Source organism: Zonotrichia albicollis, chromosome 5, assembly GCF_047830755.1.
Source record: "Zonotrichia albicollis isolate bZonAlb1 chromosome 5, bZonAlb1.hap1, whole genome shotgun sequence".
Lineage (NCBI taxonomy): Eukaryota > Metazoa > Chordata > Aves > Passeriformes > Passerellidae > Zonotrichia > Zonotrichia albicollis.
Window position 1 is genome coordinate 46,615,086 of NC_133823.1, and position 24,369 is coordinate 46,639,454.

A 24,369-nucleotide genomic window follows, 5' to 3' on the forward strand; every position below is an offset into this window, starting at 1 on the left:
GCTGCGGTATCAGAAGTGCTTGGTAGCCAGACCTCCCTCACACAAAGTCCGGCCGCCGCCGCCGCCCGCAGACTCGGTGACCAGGAGAGTCACCACCAACGTGAAAAGAGGAGTCTTGTCCCTCATTGACACTTTGAAACAGAAACGCCCGGTGCCTGAGATGCCGTAGCTGCTTCCGAGAGAAGGCTCTCCCACCAAGAGACTGAAGAGAGCCTGGCCACACTGGGGCCAATGAACAGACCACGTCTGCCCTTCCATTGCAGCTGCTGATGCTTCCTCTTCAGAGAGTTCGCCCCATGGAAACAATGTTACACACGCATGTTCTCTCCTTCCTGCCACCATCGCCTGATATGAAAAGAAGCATGAATAATTTTTTTGCTGTCAGTGAGTTACATCATGGGCAATGGAAGGTCTGTTTGATTGTAAATACATGAACTTTACCTAAACTCACACAAAAAAGAGAATATGGCCACGTCCCTCCCAGTGAACTCGTGCTAAAATCCTTGGAGTGAATGATGCCTCAGTCAAAAATTTCACCTTCTTGAGCTGGATTCGTCATAAACCAATCTTAAATCCTCCAGCACTTTGCTCTGTTTTCAACACTGGAATAGGTATCAAGTATTAGCTACCATTGAATTACTGTAGATTAAATACCAAGTTTTATTTTTTACAGAACTGCACCTGTTAGTTTTAAATTGTTTGTCAGCATTGGTCTAGCAACTACTTTAACATCTCCCTGACATGTTTTTGAATCGTAGTGTCATGTCATCTTCTGGTTACACATTATGGTCTTACAGAAGAATTTTGTTTAAAACCAAACCAATGATGAAAAATACAGAAGTGTTTTCAGTAATTGAGTTGCAGGGTGATCCAGTGAAGCTTTTAAGCTTTAAACATACAAATTCAATTGCTGGCTGTTAAATTTATTCTCCTAAATCTGTCATTAATTAATCAAAAATAATTTGTTTCATGGAGGGGTCAAACTAATCAGGAATAAGAAGAAGTAGTTAGTGATTTTATTCTCTTACAACTGTTATAGAGACTACACTATTCCATACCTTTTCTATACAAGTGTTTGATGAAATGTTCAGTTCAGTGTCTGGTTGCATAATTCCCCCTTTCCCTTGGAGTTTGTTGCTGAATACTTAGCATGCCAGAAGAACAATTACATTTCTTGTTATTTAAAAAACTTTCTGAAATTTATTTTACTTTCAACGCTCTTGTAACAAAATAAGAAGAGAGTTGTTTTTTAACAGGGTAGTGTTTCAGGTAGTACAATTGGATTTCACTGCTTTTGCTCCAAAGACTTCATCTGATTGATTTGCTTTACACACCTGCAGACCCTCAAAATCAGCCCAGCATTGCCCTCAAAATTGTACCTCAGGCTGATTTTGAAATGCATCTTCAGTCTCTTCCTTTGTCATCTTCTGTCTAAACCCGCAGATTTGTACAGATTTTGGAACATTATGTTTAACTAGTGTTAAAAATGTTTTGCCTCCATTTATAGCTAGGTTCCAAACTGTAACAAGTCTGCAAATCTTGTGATAAAGGAGCATTGGCAAAGTTTTTGTTACAATAGCTCTTTTATTTTAATATGCAAGAGACTGTTATAAACAGACTATTTTCTTTTTTATTTCCTTGTTTGAAGAAATTAATGACCACACCTGGCGAAGTAACTTAGAAACACAACAGGAAAATAATGATGATTCAAGAAATTTCTGTGCTGAAAAATGCAGGAAAATCATTACCAAACTCAGTGTGATGTATGAGCTAGTGTCAGGTGAAGGCTGGCTATGCAACTATTGTAATTAAATTTAGCTTTCTACAATACCCCCTGAAGAGCTGATCCTCCGAGGATCTCTGATCTCTTCATGACCACGATCCTGCACCTCGGGCACTGAAGCAGCGCTTTCCCCTCTCAAGGCTCACGCTCTTGCCACCTCCTTTGCACCCCCTCTATTGCCTGCACAGCTGGAGAAGCTGCTTGTGCTGAGTGCACCGGGAGGGCTGGAGGGGAGGGCGTGCGAACAAACCCGCCTGTGGCTGAACTGAGCACGGAGCCAGAGCACAAAGCATGGGGATGGCAGCTTACATAGAGCTTCTGTAGCTCCCAGTCCTGATCCCAGCCACCCTGCTAGGAGCAGTGTAAAACTCACTTCTAGCACAGAATCACAGAACTGTTTGGTTTGGAAGAGACCTCAATGGTCATCTCATTCCAAACCCTATCAGAGGGCACTTTTCACCAAAGCTGTCCATCCAACCTGGTCTTGAATATTTCCAGGGATGACTGCTCTCAAACTGTGGTGGCTAACAGGTACCCTTAGGTAGGATTGTGAAGTTAAAAGTTTCCTTGTTCATCCTTGTGCTAGTGATTCACATTTTATTTTATTTTATTTTAAATTAAATACTTTGACAGTATCTTTTTAAAGTTCCTGCTGACAATGTCATGATTTGAGATTGGCAACTGTTGTACAGCAGTGAGTTAATTTTAAACAGTATAATGGAATGTTTTCATTGCATCTGCACCATGCTGATTCTCCCCAAGAGAGATCCAGACTCTCTTTAACTAAACCAACACTTGGCAAACAGCAGAGTAAAGGTTCTACATCTGTGTTGTCAAGGCTAGAACATCTGGTTAGCTTTCATTAGCAATGGAGGCAACTGCAGGCAGGGCTGAGAAGACAGAAGGGTATTTGAAAAGCTGTGCATCACTCGCCCGTGTATGTTTTAAAGGTTTATGTCTGTTAACAAAATGCTGTTGATTTTGCAAATATTTAAGTAGTGTGCTTGATGATTTGACTATACGTGGCCTTTTTGCTTCAGTAGAGCTCCTAATTCTCCAAAAGATTTAATACACACCCAGGTGTTTGCAGAATCAGAGCCTAATATTGCAAAGCCTATTATCTTTTGTTTCACAATATATTCAGACACTCTTTTTACCATGGCCAAAAAAAGTATGTATGAGGTGTGTGTGTGCGTTTTTGATCAACTGCAATTGTTCTAGTTGATGTTATAGCAACCCTTCAGTTATCTATGCATTTTTTATAATACCTAGTGATTCTGTAGGCCGGCAGCCATGTTCACTATGCCTTGTATGTCTGATGCCATATTCTAACTTAACCTGTTAAATACAGCTTAAAATATTTTTATTTTATTTATTCTATTTTTACTGAAATATCCTGCTTTATTATGTTGATGTATTGTCTTTACTGGATGTGCTCTTGTAACATTCTCCACTCTGTATACTATAGGTTGCCTAAAAAAAGGCAGGCTTTGTAATTATTTATAGTCACATTTTTATTGAAGTCTGTAGATGAATCATGTAAAGCAAAGCTAATGTCGTAATTTTTTTCAAAGCATGTAGTAAGTTAGAGGTATGACGTGTCAGTCAGTCATGTCATTAACACACCCCCTTGCAGAAGCAAGGAGATTTATATTCACAGTCAATGACTAATAGATGAAAGCCTTTCTTTTGAAATCTGTAGTGCTGGCTGTAGGTTTTATTTAAGCCACTTACTGTTTCATTTACAGGGGAGCAAGGAGGTGCAAGGCTATGGAGGCCACCTACAGGGTGGTTAACTGGGAATGACAAAAATAGCATAGGAATAGCACAGAATCCATTCACAATAAAACAAGGTTTAGTGATATATTTCCTGTGCAGAGTCACTTGTACCTACAGAACTATTATGCCCTTCAGTGGCAGAGGAACAAAAATTGTGGAGTATCTAATAGCTCACACCCAGGCTGTCACTAAGGGTTCTACATTTCTTAATTTTATCAAGCATTTCGTAGATCATTCATCATGGAATCTAAAAGTGTTAGTACATCAGCCATGGAAAAGAGAACATTCTAATTTCAAGAGCCATTATGGGCACAGCATTTCAGCATTACCCCCAAATGCATTACTCCTTTCTTGGGCACATTAATTTACACATTGTCACATGTGCTGTCCCATCAGCCCATGCAGGTTTGATTTAACAACAGTGAGACAGAAGGAAACACAACACTGTTTATTAGCAGAGCCCAGTCTTACATAAAAGTACATGACTGACAACAAAAAGGACAATTTTCCCTGCTATTGACCACTTCTCCATATTTAAATGTAATCTGTTCTGAGAATAAATTTAGCTGCATAAAGTGATTGTCTCACCTGTTACTGCTCCATGAAACTGCGAAATTATTTTGTTCAGAATGGTGGTTGAGGGAAGGGAAAAACATACCGGTGGTTTAGAGGCAGTAGCAGTACTCTGAAAACTTTTGTATCTGGAAAACTGAATCAACAGTTTCTAGTTGAAAATGACAAATAAACAACTGGATTACAGAAAAGTAGTTACATAAGATGCAGTTTTACTGAAAAAAGACTGTTACAGGCATCTACCTACAAGCCATCTGAAGTCAGTCCCAGGTGTTGCCACCATGTGATGTTCCATGCTTACAAAGTAAGCTGCTGACCTGCAGTTGAAAAATTCTCTCTCTGATATTCTTGGTAAGCCATCAAGATTCTGACTGGTTTAACCTCCATACTGTGCCAAAAATGCAAATTCCTGAAAGCAAGGCAAGGCCAAGGGAGGGACATCATGGCACATATTACGTAAGTAGCCCAGAAATTCTGTTATTAGACACACGTATGTTGTTTTACAAGTAATTTCAACTTTCATAATGAATTATACAGATCTTGATTTTTTTAAAAAAGATCATTTTTTAACTGCAGAATCTCTTAAGTTAATTTTAAGCATTTAACAACCATATTGGGGGAAAAAATCTCCACAGTGTCCATTCCTTCCATCCAACATGTAGAATCCCTCCTCCTCCTAGATGTTTTTGAAATAAAATAAGATTTTTTTTTTCTGGTTCTACACATGGCATGTGTATGGGTCTAAATCTATCCTAACAAGTTTATTCAGAAATAAGAGTAGAGTTCATTGTATTACTGGAGCAGGCAAGGAGCATGGATTGCTCACAGGGATATGCAGAGGGTGAGGGATGTCTTTGTATAGGACAGCTGGCTCAGATTAAAATGCTGTAAGAAATTTCACTGATTCAGTGAAGCAATGACATTTATCAGATGAACAAGAGCCAGCTGCCTACACTGCTGGGGTAGTATCATTCACATCCTTTCTTAAAAAGGTACTGCTGATCCAGTAACACTGACTGGTGTGGATGAAGACAAAATAGAGATGTAGTAACATTTTCTCTGGATGGGTCTAAATCCAGACTTCTATGTCAAACTGGTTAAGTCCCACACTACAGTGGTGATGCTCCTGGCAACACTCTTCCCAAGTATCTGAAATGGTGGCCTAGAGGAAGATTTCTGGGCCACAGATACCTTTGTCTTTCTGTATTGCTGTGCTGTCTCTTTCATTTTTACAAGTTCTAGATACACATCAGGTTTATTGTTAAAAGTATCTCTGTGACTCCTTTTATCCTCTACTCAGATTACAAGACAGTTGTAGATGTTTTACAGTTATTTTATCTTTGCTAGCAAAAGGGAGCAGCGTAGAAGCCCACAGCTGTTTCCAAAGACAGGCAGCTAGTCTTTGTCCAGTCACTATTCAGCTGACTAGCAGTAACATTTATAAAAATGTTACCTTGACAGTAGCAGCTCTTTTCAACTCAGAACTGTTTATGTTAAGAAATTGATAAAAAGCAGTTATGAACCATGCCATAGTCTGATGTGACATTATGACGATGATTCAGTGTTTTTAGGATGAGAATGTTTGATCTATTTTTCACTGTTAGTATTTCAATGCACACTTAAGAAACCAAGAGAACACACACTAGAAAGCCTATGCATGGGCTTCAATGTACTTGGCCAGTTTCCTGGACAGAAGTTCACATCTAGATTTAAAAATACAAGGCTTATTTTCCATGCATCTGTCATAAGTGGGAACTCACAAAAATAGTATCTAGCACTTGTAAAGAAAAGCCACTTTAGAAAATTCAGTCTCACTTTAAAAACATCAATTTGAAACTGATTACCTGTACGGGTTCAGATACAGTGAGGGGTTGAGTACACAATTTAACTTGTCACTTCAGACTGCATAGCAAGAGGCTACAGGTTTTTGACCTCACTTCCCCCAACAATATATCAGCCTTAGGCAGCTGAGCTCCATTCACTTAAAATGTGATTACTGGATGAGAAGTTACTATCCAAACATGGATATTTCTATATACATAGCCCATAATACATCTTTCCTAAGGCCAGATTATCCTTGCATAAATTTATACTGTAATTTAAGACTATTGATTAGGATACAGGAACCTTTACCTTCTTTACAAAGGGAGGGCAGAGTCTGAAGGTTCATACAGCCAAGTTGGCTTGACCATTTTTGACCAGGGTGCTGGAAATATCCAACCACTTGGACCCTGTGCTCCAGTCTGGCCATGAAAGCCACGTTAAGTTGATACCCTGAGTTTGTTTCATTACAGCCTTTCATATGGTGTTATCAGTGAAGGCAAAGTGATTGTTGTGGGCTTCAGTACATCCCTGTTCTGTTCTATGCATGCTTTTTGATCAGGTGTCTGTCTCATACACCTTGCCCAGAGGTGACAGATGAGAGATGTTGGCTTCTGCACTTTCACTGGTGCTGTGTATCAGTCAGGGTTCACAGATTTCTTCAGCTCAACACAGCTGTCTGTTCAGGGCACATTCTTTTGCTGTGTGTTACTGGCTGCTTTTTTCCCTTGCCCAGTCTCCTGTGCTGTGTCACTGGCTGCTTTTCTCCCTTGCCCAGTCTTCTGTGGTGTATCACTGGCTGCTTTTTTCCCTTGCACAGTCTCCTGTGCTGTGTCACTGGCTGCTTTTTTCCCTTGCACAGTCTCCTGTGGTGTGTCACTGGCTGCTTTTCTCTCTTGCACAGTCTTTTCTTTTGGGGAGCCTGCGTGGTTTTTTTGCACCTTACTGGCTGGGCTTTTTGGGCATATGGGGCACACATGTGTTTCTTGTATCTTATGGGCTGCTTTAGGCACAGGAGCCTTAGCCTTAGCTGCAGCTGGGCGGGGAGGGAGCTTTGCAGCTTTTGGCTTACTGTCACCAGCAGCAGCCTTACGCCTACGTTGTTTTACTTTCGGCTTTTTCACCTCTTCTTTTGGCTTTTCTTCAACAATGCCATCTAGTAAAGCTTTTGCTGCAGCAGAAGCCAAAATGTCTTTAGCAGACGCCTTTTTCTGAAAATTTCACAGGAAACAACAGTGAATCTAAGCCACAATACAGAGCTTCTCAGAATTTACTCCATGAGAAAAAGAGCAGAATGTAGCAGAAGGACTTAAGTTGCATGTGATAAATGCTAACCAAACTATTTATTCACAAATTTAGGAACTTGACTTGTGTAAAGAGGTACTGGAGCATTTGTTCTTCATAGACTTTCTTCTCTGCTGACCCAAAGAGGGGAAGCTCAGTTCTGGGCTCTGTAATGTGTGTCTGTCTTGGCAACCACCTATTTAACCCCAGCTGGTCGCCAAGCCCCACGCGGCCGCTTGCTCAGTCCCCCACCAACAGAATCAGGGAAGGAAATGGAAGAGTAAAGCTAGGGAACTCCTGGGTTAAGATAAAGATTGTGGTTCCCTGGGAAGACCAGTGCCATTACTGCAAAAGTCCTCCCTTCCTCCTGCTTCCCCCCACTTTATGTACTGAGCATGATCACACAAGGTCTGGGATATCCCTTGGTCAGTTTGGGTCTCCTGTCCTGGCTGTGTCCCCTCCCAGCCTCCCACACACCCCCAGTGCCCTCACCAGTGTGGCACTATGGAAAGCACAAAGGGCCTTGGCTCTGGGTAAGCCCTGCTCAGAGATATCAAAACCATTTCTAGGTCATCAACCCTGTTCAGCACAAATCCAAAACACAGCTCCACACCAGTCACTGTGAGGAAAATTACCTCCACCCAGCCAAAACCAACATATTCCCACACTGACCTGCTCTGTAGTGTGCCTGTATGAATAAAATATCCATTATGTGTGTGTATCAGAAATACTTACTAAAATACAGAAATTTCAGTAACATTAAGCATGAATAATTTTCACAGTAATGAAAGTTCTTGCTCATAATAGATAAGCAAGGAACTCTCAAACTGGGAACCGGCTCAACATCCAAGTATATAAAGAGAAACGATGGGAGAGGAACTATTTACAGCTAGCTAAGAATGTTTCTGTAAACAAGGAATTTCAGTTTAAATTGTAAATACATGTTTTCTACTTTGTGGAAAACGTTCATTTGCTGAATCACCTAAAAACTGGCCATTGGAGCAATTGCTTCTTTGTATTAGAATTTGACCCAAAAAAATTACTTGCATTAACTACCTGCAACAAAAGTGTTTGTTTCTCTGGAGAGAGACAATATGGTAGAGAGATGAACATAGCATGATTAACTAAAACTCAGACCAAGTTTAAAATATTTAATATTGTAAAGAAAGAGGTTAATAATAGGTAACTTGAAAGGTTTTTCATATGTAATTCTCTTATTCTTAATAAAATCTACCTTCCACCAAGAGGCAAGCTTCTTTCAAGCACTGTAATTGCAATATGACAGAAAATGGTATAAATAACCAAGATCTCCTATCTTTAATTTGCAATGAAATTAGGATTAGTTCTTCCCCACAGCCCTTCCACTTTTGGTGGAAAAAATGTGTGTTTTTCTTAGAAACAAGAGGAAGATGTTGATGCTCAGAGGTGCACACTAGCCCTTTAAGGCCCTTCCTCAGGAATCATGCAGACTTTTCCGCTTACTCAGCAGAAGTCTCCTGCCTTTCAAGCTAGATTTGCATATGCCTGAGTTTGGGAAGGAAACATATTCATACCTATTTTATTCAAATTGTAATAGTGACCCATAGGGATTAAGATTTCAGCTGCTTGGATACTGGAAAATCTTGGTGACACATATAACAAATACATTTACTAGATACCATTTATCCTGAGTCTAATCAATCTGTGCATTTCATTCCAAAGTGTGGTAACAGCAATGTATTTCCTCTAGGCCTTGCTGGCACTCACTTGGATCAAGGGTCTGCTCTGATCATGAGCTCCAGAACAGGCACAGCTTTCAAACTTGTGCTCAGCATAAAATTCCACAAGTGGCACATTTCAACTGCTCACCTGTCTTCTGGTCTTAAGACAACTAAAGAGCAGCCAGGATTTTTATTTCAAATCTCCATTTTGTTATTCTTCTGTGGAAAGTTGCACTACTCATCTTCTATGAAGTGATTTTAAGTGTTTATTTTCATAGCTTACCTCTCTCTCTAGAACAGCTAGGAAACAACCACTGGAAATTTCTGATGGCTCTATTTTGAAAAACATTTCAGTGGAAGACTCTGAATCAGAGCAAGTAGAAAAAATAGAAGGAATAAGCCTGTGAAAAAGAAGTGGAAGACCAGAAAATAATATTTAAGAATATAACAGGAAATAAACAAGGATATATTAAAAGTAATTTTCAAATTATTTATTTCAGTAACATAGATTTATCATTATTTTAAAAAAATTCAAAAAAGGCATGAGAATTCATCTTTTTAGAATTAAGTGGGGTTTTTTTTCTTTTTTTTTCAGTAATTCCTTTTTTTTCCCCAATTATTAAGTATATTAACCACCAGATAATAAATACATAATATGACAACGAAAAACTATGTTCTTTCTCAGGTGTGCAATTATTGAGTGATCAAGTTGTCCCTGAAGTTGGGAAATGGTCTGAAAACACTAAGGAGCTGCAGAAACTGTAGAGGTGTTGACTTTGAGCTATAATAGTAATAATAATAAAAAATATCATAATTAATACCTATCTAAGCTAAAAATCTTAGGCTAGGAAAATTTGCGATTTGTTCTAATTGAGGGCTTTTTCTCCAATTTTATAGTTTTGCAAGAACTAGCCTCTTCTGTTCTCCCTGAATTCCAGAAGTGCCTGGCTGTTACAAAGCAGTCTCAAGGACTTCGCTCATATGGCTAGCAAACTATACTAAGCTGTCTCAGTATAGAAAAACACTATCAAAATGTCCTTTTGTAATTATAATTCCCTTCACTGAGGGAGTCCTACTCCTTAATGCTCCACTAACTCTCTTGTGAGACAGAGGTTTATTCAAAGATGGTTACAGAGAAATGCATTCAGTATTTGAAAGCAATAACCTGATTTGGCTGGCTAGTTCACTTTTAATGGGAAGTCTGCAAAACTGTTTGTTTCCAAGTTCTCACCATGATCTGGATTTTCTATGTTCCTTGGAACTTGATAAAACAGGCTACAAGGCTCAAATCCTCCTCACATTACTAAATAAAGCTCTTATGTCTTATGACACAGATTTTTGATTTTACATAAGCTTATTCAATGGAAAAAAACCCCAGTGGCAATCTTTTATTGTGTACAAGTTACTGTTCAACAGGAATCTCTTCAGTGACCCTGGAAAATGATGTAGAAATTAATTCAAATTTGATAGGCCAAAGCAAAATGCACGAGTGGTTTAGACTACTCCATACACACCTGTCTGCCATGTGTACCCTTGCCTTAGGTAAAACTGCTGCTGTAAACTGTCATTTCCTGAAGGGAAGTTCAGCTTCACCAGTGTGAACATGCTTTAAATCACCCTTAAAACTGCAGAGCCCTAAAACCAGCTGTGTGACCCCAAACTCCAACAGAGCTTTATTTTGTTTGGCACCACTTCAGTACTGTGGAGTAATTCCAAAAAGATAAAATGCACATAAGCAAAAATGTTTTAAGAGTTTCCTGAAAGCCCTCAATTTTCTTGGAAAAGGGAATTATTATTCAGTAGATCTTTGATGATTATACAACATGTTTTATTACAGCTTGTCTCTCAAAGATACTGTGAACGTGGGGGTTAGTAACTCTGCAACAGCCTTTCATTCTATACTGCACTGTTTTAGTCAAATAAGTTGTCTAATTAATTCTAAGAAAAGTGTAAAAGGAATTTTTTAAAGTAGTACATGCATTTTAAATGGCTTGAGCTTTCATCTTAAGCATAATCACTCTGTATATTTTATTTATGGCAATCTATTACTGCTCTGTTTGTGCTGATTACCAGCAGCTTTATTGTAGCAAGGACTATGATGAAACATCCAAGATACTGCATGACAGAAAAGGAGGAACTGAATCTGAAATTGCAATTTATGAAACTCAATCAATTGTCAGTCAGAAATTTGCTCAAGTCTGAAAAAATTCTAATGTAATTTTATTGTCCTTTTCTTACCATCGAAGATTGCCTTTTTGAAAGTGTAGTATCATTGGTGCTTTGACAACATTCATGATGCTTCTGCACAACAGTGAACAGATTTTGGCTTAGCTTTGTGGGGAGGGAGGGGTTTTACACAATGGGGGATTTTTAAAAAAATAATTAAAAGTCCAGGAACTTTTTTTAAAAAATAATTTCTATGTCATGAATTTAAATATTATTTATATTCAATAATTTAGAGACCATTACATTCCAAGGTTCCCCAAGTTCTCCCCATAGAGTAACAGCTGCACGGAGATCAAGACAGACTCCAGAAAATTTCAAATTCCAAAGGAAAACACAAGCAAGAGGCCATAAATGCTTTTGGTCTAGCACACCATCCTTGGCAAGACATACCCTGATTTCATCCCACTTAATGTAAAAAAAATCAAGCAGACTGCTATTTTCTCTCAGTGAATTTGAAAAAATATGCACTTTATTGCACTGTGTCTTATGAATAGCATACAACTTTTAAACCTTCTTTGGACTGGCCACAGTTAATATTTACTCTTTTAATCATGCAAATTTTAGTTACACTGAATATTTGAGCCACAGTACCTTTTCTCTTTGATAGCCAGACTATTAACTAAGGTAATATAAAATCTAAAAATACAGTATGACTCTTCTGTGATTTTTACAACATAAACTCTTTTAAACCTGCATTCAGTAATCCACTATTGTATCTATGTGCCAGTGAGTGCCAAGTGTTTGCACTGATGTGAGTGAAAGGGAAATACAGAAAATACTCATCAATCTTTTAACAATTCCTCTGGCTGACAGGGTGATAGCTAACAGGTTATAAGTACATATGAAGTATACAGCACACATACTTTTTTCATCTAAGTTTGTATTTTCCATGATTGCACAGGATGATCTCTTACTGTAACCTGTCCTTCCCAGAAGTCATTCATCTGAATACAGCAATGAGCAATCCTACAGCAAAGGGTTCTTATTCTTCTGTATGATTCTTAAATTTAAGATTTAATTTCTTTTTCCTTTGAAATTGATCATTTTACATCAGAAGCAGAGAGCATGCTAGCAAGTTAGTTTCATTCTCTGAACACTAATACAGCAATAGCAATAGCTCTATCTAAAGAATGTTATTTCCAACAGTGATGCTTTCCTCCCATCTTAATTTCAGATGAACAAAAATATTAGATGAAAAAGTCAATAGAATACTGCTAAGTAGTCTCATAAACAGAAAGAATGGCATGACAGGCAGCAAAAGCTATTTTAATTTCATGCAAGATACATATCAGTCTAGGATAAGAATTATGCTACAATTCAAAGTCACACTTTAATTTTTCCACAGATAAAACTACTCATTCTGTACCTATAGCGTCGTGCTTTATCTCTCTCCACTCCAGATTCCAGTGCTTTTTTCACTACAAGTTCATTTTCTTCTGGGTAAACTGAGCAAGTGCAGTAAACAATAGCTTGTACTTTGTTAACTACAAAACAAAACACAACTTCTTTACTCTTCAGATTCTTCATACTGACAGTGGTTTGGTAAGGATTAAAGGCATCATAAAAACTATGTCACTTTTAACTCCTGATCTCTAGTGTTTTTAAAGAATTAAAATATTTTCAAATATTTGCAGATTGCACAAAGTCAAAGCTGTCTCCAGTCTTTCCACACAGCTACCAAAGGAGAGAGTGAAAAAGAGGCAGCATGCAGATGGGGGGAGAATACATTTGCAGGATTTCTAAAGCAGAGTATAACTAAGCCATAAGCCAGCTCTCTACAGAATACTGAAGAGTATTATATTAATGTCTGGTGGACACTAGGGCACAGAAACACCTTCAGACTGGAGGAAATCATTGTTCAGGGGGTTTGGTTACATGCTTATTCATAATTAATAATTTGTGCATTTTTAACTATATTAAAACTGGTGATACTACAATGGAATTGATAGCACAAAGTCTTCCCAAAAATTGGGAAACTAGCACACTTACATTTCAGTGCATGAAGCAACTCATTAAGCTGCCTCTCAGCAAGAATCCTGAGTTTATCCTCCGACACAAATCCCTGGAAAAGGTCCTGTAGTAAATCTGCATCTAAAAGCAGAGAGTAGTAAATTTAGTCTTGCAAACTGGTGTCTCTTACTTGCTTCTAGTTAATGAAGATTGTACAGTGAAAGGATTTATACAAACAGTCAATAAAGGAATATAATCAAATAGAAAATTATATACATATTGGTATCTTCAAATAAATTTTCTGCCTATATCTTTTTACTTTAAAAAAAGCTATACACACTCTGCTCCCCAGAATCACCCTCACACTTTCATACTATCAATCTGAAGCAGTCACAGAATCATGCAAGTTAATTTATATAATTTATAGCTATTAAAATAAGGAAGGTTTCTTTAATAAAATTATACAATTTACGGAAGCACCTGCACTGATTAGGCTAAAATACTTGGATCTATTTCTACCAGAAAGCATGAGCTAGATATTGCATCAAAATTTACCTCCATGTTCACTTAAAATAAGCTCCATTGGATTGCCAGCACCCAGTTCAGAGCATTGTGGTATCAGCAAAATAACTGTTGCCTTTTCAAGTCTTGGGTCTGTTGGCCGAAGCTCAGTAAAGTCTTCATGTAACAAGGAAATATCTGTAAAACAGGGAAAACTCACCACTTACAGACTGCAAGCAAGCCTGCCTACAGGACAGAGGGGTGAAGAGACTGTGGTGTTACACAGAACTGGACAGAGCTGGAGCCTGCTAGATTCAGATTCTCCACAGTATGGCCTATGGATTCAAGCTGATTGAAAGGCTGCATCTTCCACTGAGAAGACAGTTAATGTGCTGCATTCTGTCCTGACAGTGTCCTCCAGGTAAACTGGACAGGTGTGTCTGTTTTGGATTAACATTCTCAAACAGCTGGAAATCAGAGTGAAAGCTAGAGCCAAAACACAATAAGTTCCCCACTACCAGCTACACCAACTGCTAAGTAGGAGCTACTTCTACAGAAAAAATCACCAATATTTCAGGAGCTTGCATCTATGATAGGGTTGGACTGTTATTAACTTGACTGGAGCTGAAGAGCTATCAGCTCACCTTGCGACAAAAAAGTTGTTACTGCCATCCCAAAGCCTCCAAAGAAGGGCTCTCTGAGTTCTGACAGAATTAGTCCATATTTACAGATATCACAAACTGTATCTCAATACTTCCTCAATACCAACTGTTTCAGCACCTACTTGTACATCCCATGTGACTGAAACTGTTCATCAGTTCTTCTTCTTTTGCCGAAGATTTCACACCACAAACAAAAATGCTGGAGCTGCTGTCATTTGTCAGCACTGACATATGGGCAATGGTCAGGTGGGAACCCAAGTGAGCCATTATAATGTCAGCACCCTCAGACAACAGCGCGCGCGCGGAGTGCACGGCGAGGCTGCGCGACTTGTCCTACAACACAACCACACAAAAGTTAACTATCATCACCTATCTTGGTGTCTGTGAATGCCAACCTTCTTTTCCAAATGAGGAAAGTCTTCCATTGTTTTCATAGGAAATGGAAAAGGAGGAAAAACACTAATCAGGGATATTTGCTAATACAGAATTAAATACATTACAAAACCAAGCAGTCACTCAATAAATTTAAATAACTTAATTCTAAATAATACATGAAAACGTATAGTATCTATAGGTGAAAATAAAGTACATATCATCCTCATAAAGAGGAACTCCTACCAACAGCTTGTTCCAGAAAAGACAAACATTGGCCACAATTCAAGCAGAATTCATCCTCTGAGGGAGCTTAACAGAGAAATGCAAAACTATTCACATAGCAGTTGATGATAATTACAGGAGAAATATTGCCCTTGTAGATCAAAGATCAAGATTTTGCTGAAATTTGAACAACAGAGGGGCAGACAGGAATGCAGATAGCACAAGAAACATTTCCACAAGAGTAAATGCTCTTGTACCACCAGTGATTAAGAGAAAACGTTATCAAATCACTTAAAAAGGCAAGGAGTGATGATACTGGCCACAATTACCTGGTCTTGCACCAAATCTGACAAACTGATGATAAATGGAAAGGGAAAAAGAAAGTGCTAAGCCTTTAAATTCACATCACTGTCTATGTGCACAGACCATTCAAGCAACACCCTACCCCACCACAGAGATGGAAGTTTTGATGGTTCTATTTACTTATTTTGAATACTTTTAACTCAGAATTTGTTCCCATTACCTACAGGGCTGTCATCTGTAGTTCTTTTCTGTAAGTATTGTATTTAAAATCTACAAACTGAAATGGAATATTGAATACTGAGTCACTTTTTAAGTTGAGTAACAAATTTTGAGGCTAAAGTTTTCAGACATCTTAGTGGAAATGCTGGTTGAAATGTTTCTGCTAGGCACTCAAGAATCATCAGACAATTCAGATAATTCATGGTTGTGTTGATGCATGGATACTGCAAGACCCTGCTCTAGAACAGAAACCTCCCACCACACTTCACTGGGGAGTTTGACAATGGCAAGTCAGGAAAAAGACTAGTGTGGCTTATGGAGATCAAGGAATCACACTGCACAAAATACAAAGAACTGTGATCATTCCATCACAAACATGCATTTCAAGAGGAAGAAATATTACAATAGCATATCACTAAGTGGGGGAAAGCCTATGGAGTTATATTGAAACTTTCCTCACATTTTCAGAAGTGAGACTGCCTCTTTTGACCACTTTTTATATTTACTTCAACAGCTCTAAAATTAAATTGAAACATTCTACTAACTCAATTACAGCTATCAATTAAGCATTGATATTGAGCATTGAATGTATGCTACATTTAGTAACTGGATCAGTTTGTAACCTAATTATTACAAATGTCCAAAACCTTATAAGAGTTTATCACTGCCTGACTGATTTAATAGAATAGTCACACAATTCACAACCTCTTTCTAAAACAAAACAATTATTTCAATTTTCAGATCATCTGACTCAAGGCTGAACACCAACTCACCTGCAGCAAGAGTTTGCAATCTGCAGAAAGATCTAAATTAAGCAGTTCTTCTTTAAGAGAGGAAGGAAAAACCAATACATCTCGGCAATGTTGGTCCACAGCATATGTGTAATGGTCAAAGTCTGACACAGATTCAACCTTTGTGAATCCCTTCATCTCCAAATCTTTGATAACATCTTCAAGGCTGTTAACATACAACTCTGACCATTAAATATACAAGAGTTACTTAAGCAACATCGTTTACATTGATTATAAGAATTTTTTACTTCTGTTATCGTGTGTGTGTATGCATACATATGTGTATACATATATAGGTATAAAATGCATACTGCCTAATGCAGGAGGGAAACTTACTCTCCTTTAGGCATGTAAGTTCTGGCTTGAAACAGTTAATAAGTCTGATACAATTAATTTAAAAAGTCTGATACAATTAATTAAAAAAGAGGTATGTGTCTCCAGAGAATGATTCAAAACTTCAAAACAGAAATGTCCATGTGCTCAGGAGATGCTGTAGTAAATATTCTGCTGGGATGCTTTAGTTCTTTCAATTGCCTTCAATCTAGCCCAACTCACCAATAATTTTAATGGCTGACATTGAAAGAATCCTTGTGTAAATGTAATGAAGGCATAACTGCTGAGGTTAGCAATTCAAATATCATAAAGATTTAAAGGTATATATAGCAGGAGATGTTTGTTGAAATGCTATTTCAGACTGTGCCATAAGTTTATACAGTACATTAAACATGGGATGGAAGGAGCAGCTTTTATTTATTTCCTATTTAAGGGCTCTAAACTCACACCCAAAGTAACACTCTACATTATCTTGAAGAGCCTATAACCTAAGCACTGAACACTGATCCAAGACAAGAGCAGTAAAACAAAATTCTTAAAAAGGTTACAAAATGGATTACCTGTCTAACAAAACAGATAACAGGATAATGTGGTATGGTTCATGTATCAGTTAGTACAGAACTGGGAACTGCAGTGTTACATATATAGTAGCCTATAAGCCTATAAGCAGAATTTTCCTGTAAGAATTTTTAATTACTGCTAAAAATATAACCTGGAAATTCTAAAACAAGTATGTAGCAAACTGTATCACTTCATATGCAAAAACATCAATATCAGATGATATTTTAAAAATCTTACCTGATTTTAAATGTGTTTATCCAAAAACAGATAGGTAAAGCAGAAGTCCTTTGTTCCTGCTTCAATATGGTTTCTGGTACAAAGTATTCAATTGAAAGAGCATCATGTTTGATGCGACATCGTGCTAGTGCTGCTGCCAGCTTGGTCTCATAGCTATAAAAACAGTCACAAGTTTAATAAATTTTATAAGTATTTTCATCAGCTGTTAGCATGCAACATTTCTGTTACAAAACCATCTTGCTCAGAAACCAAATCCAAAAGGGACACCTTCTTCTGCAAGCTGCAGCAGAAAATACAGTCAGAGAACATTTTCTACCCCAGACAACAGCAGATGCAAGGTGTTATTCAATAGCTATGATTATTTTCTGTAAATCAGGGAAGACTGGAATTATAGCAGGGGACTCTGAAATACATCCATTTTCTCAGACAGATAAAAAAAAAATCTCAGTATGTTTTGGAACTGCAATGTGTGGAATACAACCATCAGATGCATCTGAATGTTCGAAAACGTAAATACATACATGTGCAGAACGAGCATTTGATGAAAGCTGGCCCCTAAACATGTACAAAAACAATGCAAGTATGATGGCAACCAGGAGTCACTTTTATTATTATTACATGAAAATGTCTGAGAAAATGTTTCCAGTCTTTTCTTTCCACAAGCTTCATGCATATTACTGATACATGATAATTCAAAAGAAATAAAAATTGCTGGTGAACTACTTCAGATATCTTACTCACTGCCCTCCAGAAATACCTTGCACTTAAGAGATTAATGAACTTTTTGGGCCATTCTAAATCCAGCAGCAACACAATTTTGCCTAATAAATGCCTTTTGAGTTAAACAAAATGTTGTTTGTAGTTTGATGGAAGAGATAATAAATATTAAAATGTTTCTGTATTCTGGTTTTTGTTCTCATTATTTAAAGTAATAAATATTTAACAAAGTTTCAGCAGAAGTAGTAGAAGTACTGCTAAACAGATGTTATTCCATTCCATGACCTCTTGATTCTATTACACTTGCATTTATGAATATTTACTGAATATTTAATTTCCTTCCTAGAATTGTATAAAAGTTTCAATAATGCCAAAATAAGATGCCTGCAAAATAATCCACAATATAAGGATGGTTTCTTAACTGTATTTTTCATAACTATATAAATATGAACGCTTGCCTCTAAACTAGTCTCTCATTAAAAAAAAAAAAACACAAAATTTTAAGGTGAAAGACATGTTTATCAAATACCTTTAAAAGGCACTGATTATACAAATCTTAATTTTTGCTGATCTGTATCAACAAAAAATAGCTCTTTGCACATATACCTGTATAAATAATTCCCTACTTCCTGAACTTCTGCTACAATTTCCTCTTCAGCAAAAATCTTTCGGTTTTGAAATTTTCGGTCTTGTAGGTCACAAAGCATCACAACAAGCAAGCTGGTTAGCTCATCTGGCTGCAAGAGAAAAGCAACTGGATAGAAAAAGTGACCCAGCATGAATTATTTCTGAAAAAAGATCCATATCAAACCGCAGACTCCCATGCAAAAGGCATTAAAAACCCTTAAATGCTTACTTGCAAGAATATGAAAGTAATTACTTGTGAAGAGTTAATAAAACAGTTTTTTAAAAAATATTTTTTAAACTCAAATACATAACTTACAAGTTGTTTTGATTATCAAAATTACAAACATTCTCCATGCACGCAGATAAAATACTCTATCTTAACTTCTAATGTTATCAGAATTGAAACTTTGAAATTATTTACTCTTCAGAAAGTAGTTTGTTAAATAGCTAAGCTAACAAAAACTTCTTGTCTATCAATTCCTCTCTTGTGAGATTCTTATATATGTAGCATCCAGTACACTCAGTTGTAATAACCCTTCTGCTTGTGGGATATGTAAAACCTCCTTTCTCTGTCTAAATCTTTAAACCAGGGAGCATGTCCTTCTTAAGGACAAGAACTTCTGCACTTCAGTTACTACTGTTTGCCTCATTACATTAAATTCTTACAGTTATTATGCCTTCTAAAATTCTCATCTTCTCACAAATAGACCAAAATTAGTTAGAAAACTCAAGTTATTAGGGAGATAGCACAAAACACAAGACATTAGCATGAAAGTCTTACTTCCTTACATAAACAAGGCAAAGATAATAGTGTTAGATCATTTGCCTGCTCACATCAAACTCCACAAACCATATCAGCCCAAGTTTATCTTGCAATTTTCAAAGGCATCAAAGAAAAAACTGGAAGGAACAGCAGAATATTGTGCCAGCTCTAGAATTCCTTTCCATGTCAAAGCAGGAAACCATGGTGAGAGAGTAAACTGGACCCGTTTTTGCCAGAACAGTATTTGTATACAGTGCTGTTTGCCCAGAAAATGAACCATGGGGTCAATGCATTTTTTTGTCCAATGGGATTCACACTATGCTTTCCAATTTCCAAGGATAGGAAGGAAACATTTTTTTCTCCTGCTCACAAGGGGACACAGCTGGAAAGGAAAGCACGTGGACATGGACAATATCACTGTGCTGCAGTGAAGTTCATGGCTCACTCTCCCACCTTCTTCCTTTGAAGGCTTTGACTTCCAGCAATCAGTTACAACAGAATCTCACAACAGACTTTGGAGATGGATAAGGTCAGCAATATTTCAGTCTAAGGCTGTCATGTACAACAAAGGTTGTTTGGAAGAATGTTATAGAATCCTCAGAAAAGGTACTAATTACATCAACACAGAAAATAAAAATGCCTAAAAAAAAGGTTCACTTACTATTGAGTAGGATGGGTAAACCTTACTCTCTACCAACACTTCTTCAAGAAGATCTTGATCTGTAAAAAGAAGAAAATGTTGACAAGTCATGCCAGTCTCTACAATATTCTATGGAAGTAAGTCACTAAATTGTAATTTTAAACATCATGAAAATTGAGGGCAAATTCAATCACCAACAGCAGCAACCCTATGTAATTAATTTACATGAAAAAGAATAGGTTTTAAATGTTTGATTTCACAAATTCTAATAACACTTAGCTATATTTAAATATTTGAGGGATATGAGTAGTCTGGTAAATACATATATTCATCCATAATTAGGAAGTGAAAAGAAGCACTGAGATGAGCCCAGTTGGTTAGAGCAGGGTGCTAGTAACACCAAGATTGTGGGCTCTATCCCCTTACAGGCCTTCCTTGATGATCCTTGTAGATGCCTTCCAATTCAGAATATTCTGTGAATGTGTGACTCTGTAATAACCTGAAGCTTTACAAAAATTTCCCTAGATCAGGCAGACACGGAACATTTGTTTTTCCACGTTTTTCTGCTGCATCATTTCTGTTAGCAATTCTTGGGTGAGTTCTGTACTTACATTTTAGAGTTTTGAAAGCCAGTTCATAGGACACACGCCTGGACTGCTCATCTTTAAAAGCCACCGTGGGAGACCCCGAGGTATCGCCATAACGCAGCAGGATTTTACCTGAACTCTTCTCAGTACGAAGGCCTTGAAAAATCTTAGCTGCATTTATGTAGATGGAGTCAGGATAGCCATCCTTCCCAATCTGAGGCACTGCTCTTTTTTCAACAGATCCCTTCTCATCCGAAATTTTTGTTTCACTCAAGACTGAAGTACCATTTATAACATCCACATCTGAAGACTCCAAATTACTTTCAGAATCTGGCATTTTTCCAGTTGCTGACTGTGTAAGGGCAAGTCACAATCCTGCTGCCTCTGCAAAAAAGCAAAGTTTGTATTGAATAATGAAATTTTCTTTCACTAGAATAGACTTTTCCCTCCCTTTTAGGGCTTTCAATTTTCAGGCTCTAATCTTGCAATTACATATATATGTGTATCATGTATATCTCTATCCATCTATCATCTTACACATCATAGAGAAGTATTTAGAAGAGTTTTCTTACATTATTTGTTTTCACCAATGCACATGCAAAGACTAGTTACTTGTTTCAAAAAGTCCAGTGCTTTACAATCACTGGTCCTTTATGGAATATACAAACAGAACTGATTCTGTGTCCAATAAGAACCATTATTATTGCAGGCAGAATAGCATCTCTTACTAGCAATTCTCCTTTAATAAAAAAGACATCAAAATTCCAAAGCAGACATCATGTCTTACAAAGAGCCATCCTGGAAAGAGCTGCAGTGAATTCCAAATGTTTGTCCTCTAAACTGCATATCTGTCCTTAAAAGTGGAAAAGATAGATCACCCAAATGTTTAAGTATTTAATGCATTGCCTAAGCACAATTTTAAATGCAGGACACCCATTCTGAGAATCTCTAGAGGTATAATCCAACTCTCTCTAAGCCCATGTGCATTTCTTAAATTTTCTGTACATCTTACATTAACATATATAAAAATTACCTTCCCCAGAAGTGGAATAGGGCTTCAAGAAAATGAAAAAGTCCCAGAGTTAGTTGAATACAAAAATATTCTAAAGCTCCACATAAAACATACCTGAAGTATTGGATTTACCCTACTTGATCTGGTTTTTACAACATGCATTTATGATAATGCCTGGATATGCAGAAGTCATATTAACTGTTCGGAAGTGGGTTACGCCAAAACAAGTTTAAACACAGAATAAAGATTTTTAAAAATCTATCTAGTCTTCCTGCCTAGGAAAGAATACTACAAAAGAACTATGAGGAATTTAGTAGCTATAGCACAAAAAGCTAGGCATGGATCTCAAATGAAAGGGGTCTTCTTTTTTGCTACATGATTTAGTTCATTACAACAATTCTCAAGCTTTTTCCCTGCACTCCCCAGCACCACTAAGGATAAAATACACACCTCCTCCCCAGAGAAACACTTGCTCAGCATCCTTTCTTCCTCTCCCCTTTTCTCCCTCCCATCACAAAAAAACAGAGTGGCAATGGAGGACGGCAGGACACAGAGTTGGAGGGGCAAGGGAGGGGAACACAAACTGTTGCTTCTCCAGCAGGCAGCCATTCAATCTCCATGCTGGGCCAGCATTTCCCCATTCAAACTCCCTTTCCCAAACATGGGTGACACTCAGCCCATCCCTCCCCTCTCCAAGACCAGCACAAGTCAGTGTCTGGCCAGCCCAGCACACTCCACACAATGGAGCAGTGTGGCTTCCTGAATTCTGGCAACCCATCTGGAGGAGGCCAGGCCACATCTTGTTCTCCTTCCCCAGGATTTGCTCTCCAAAGCTGAGAACTGCTAACCCTACAGAAGCAACCCTTACTGTTACTTTACAGAGGCCTCAGACAAACAGTTTCTTCTAGCAGGAGTTTTGCTCCAACATCCCCATTAGATACAGCAGTCATGGATCCATGGAGCAAACATAAATTTATTTTATGAAGCCATATTGAAACACAACAAGCAGTGCTATCAAAAGAAAGCCCTATTCTCCACTAGAATGAAGTACCAGATCACCTAAAACAAATTGAAACACTTGTGCTCAGAAAGGGAAAAGAAAACCCATAAATGCTTTCATGATGTTTTACACTATTTTGACCAGCAAACATATCTCACAGGGGCACCATGTCAGAGACCTGAAACTTATATGTCTTCTCCAGGGGAATGCAAATACTCTATTTCAGAATATGGAACAAGTGAACTATGTCTGTGGTGTAAGGACTTTGAAGATTTGTAGAGTTTCCAATTACTCTTTGTGACTTCTTTGCCAAAGCCATTTCTGCTAGCCACAACACACACTGCTATCAATGACTTGATAAATATACTTTCCCAAAAGACAAATGTCACCCTAATAAAGATGAAATGCCAGTGTTCTGCCCTGTGCAGACACACAGCATGTTTGCAACTCTGTAAATCACAGTCTGATTTACTGAATGCTGTACCAAGCAGACAACATCAAGCTGGATTAACACAAAGCTGGGAAGAAGAGCTTCCCAGACAAGGGAGAAAAGATCCTGCCTTTGTTTGTGGATGTCAAGCAGATTACTCAATTGATAGGGAAAAAAAACCACCCAGGTCTCAAGGTCTCCAAAACCAGAATGGTGTGAAAGATAAGTCCAGCTTTGCCTTAATAAACTCAAGCAGACAGAATTATGACATTTATTCACTGCACAGCATAGTAAGTGATTCACACACATACATCCCCATAAAAATCACTAATTCCTTTGTTTATACACCAGTAAGTGTATTTTTCCCATTTCCTCAGTTATCACCTTTTTCAGTAGCCTCTACAAATAAGGAAAATAAAGAGAAAAAAACCCACGGCACCTGTGTTGCATCAGGTACAGGAGCCAGCCTGACCTCCCAGCTCCAATTCACATGAACAGGGACCCCATGAGCAGCGGGTGTGTGAGCATGGACGTGGCTGCTCACACACGAACAAACAGTAAATCCCTGAGAGCCGTACGTGCACCCTGGTTTTCACCTCACTAACTCTGTGGGGACGCATGACGGCATCTGTTTCCTACCATCCCTGCGACTGACACTGAGCTCCAAAGCCTCGGCTGTCCCCAGCTCCAGCCAAGCTGGAGGGCAGCAAAGACTGCTGAGAGTCAGAAAGCAAGTCAGCCACCACACCATTCCCCTACTGCGCTTAATTAATGAGGAACAGCTGAACTCCACTCACAGGACAGGCATACAGAAGGGGAGCAGAGAAAAAGCAGCTATTTCTTTGTAAAATCAGGCAAAGCGTTGGTTCATTGAAACCCTGCCCTGACAGGCCCTGAAAGGCACCCAGCTCCCCAAAGCCGCGCGGCCGCGGCACCGCCACTGCCCTTGGCCTGGGCAGGCCTGCGGGGCTCGTACCTGGCCGGGCTCCTGCGGCTCCCTCGGGGCGCTACGGGCGGGGCTGCGGGCAGCACCCCCGGGCCCGTGCCGGCCGGGGGCCACCCCATGCCGGGCAGGGCAGCGGGGCCCCGGCACGGCCCGTCGGCCGCAGCCGCCCTGCCCCGCCGCGGCCCACACGCACCCGCGGCACCGCTGCGGGGGCCGGGGCGCCGCCACCCGCCGCGCTCGGGCCGGGGCGCCGCCCGCACAGGCCCCGCCGAGCACGGCCTGGGGTTCCGGCTCCATCGGCAGGGGCCGGGCCGGGCCGCCAGCCCG

The 24,369-nt window shown here is 38.8% G+C and overlaps 2 protein-coding genes across 17 annotated transcripts in view; one reads left to right on the forward strand and one right to left on the reverse strand.

The window, feature by feature from the left end:
* APBB2 (amyloid beta precursor protein binding family B member 2) overlaps positions 1–4,137 on the forward strand; it is a 163,653-nt gene extending 159,516 nt beyond the window's left edge. For all 15 annotated transcript variants that reach the window (XM_074541588.1, XM_074541593.1, XM_014269503.3 and 12 more), the window contains one exon: positions 2–4,137. In XM_074541588.1, the coding sequence (XP_074397689.1) occupies positions 2–169 (168 nt within the window). In that variant the 3' untranslated portion in view covers positions 170–4,137. The remainder of the gene's footprint in view (position 1) is intronic.
* Positions 2,827–24,334, reverse strand: NSUN7 (NOP2/Sun RNA methyltransferase family member 7). 2 transcript variants are annotated; one of them, XM_074541597.1, is made up of 12 exons: positions 24,073–24,334; positions 20,679–21,038; positions 20,089–20,147; positions 18,644–18,774; positions 17,321–17,473; positions 16,172–16,355; positions 14,402–14,612; positions 13,672–13,815; positions 13,156–13,257; positions 12,533–12,650; positions 9,224–9,341; positions 2,827–4,271 (listed from the first exon to the last, which is right to left on the reverse strand). In XM_074541597.1, exons 2-12 carry the CDS (start codon positions 20,989–20,991, stop codon positions 4,125–4,127), a joined length of 1,680 nt encoding a protein of 559 aa, XP_074397698.1. In that variant the 5' UTR covers positions 20,992–21,038; positions 24,073–24,334; the 3' UTR covers positions 2,827–4,124. The 2 variants fall into 2 exon arrangements, with proteins under 2 accessions (XP_074397698.1, XP_074397697.1); XM_074541596.1 differs by lacking the exon at positions 2,827–4,271 and adding an exon at positions 6,073–7,167.
* Positions 24,335–24,369: the final 35 nt, after the last annotated feature.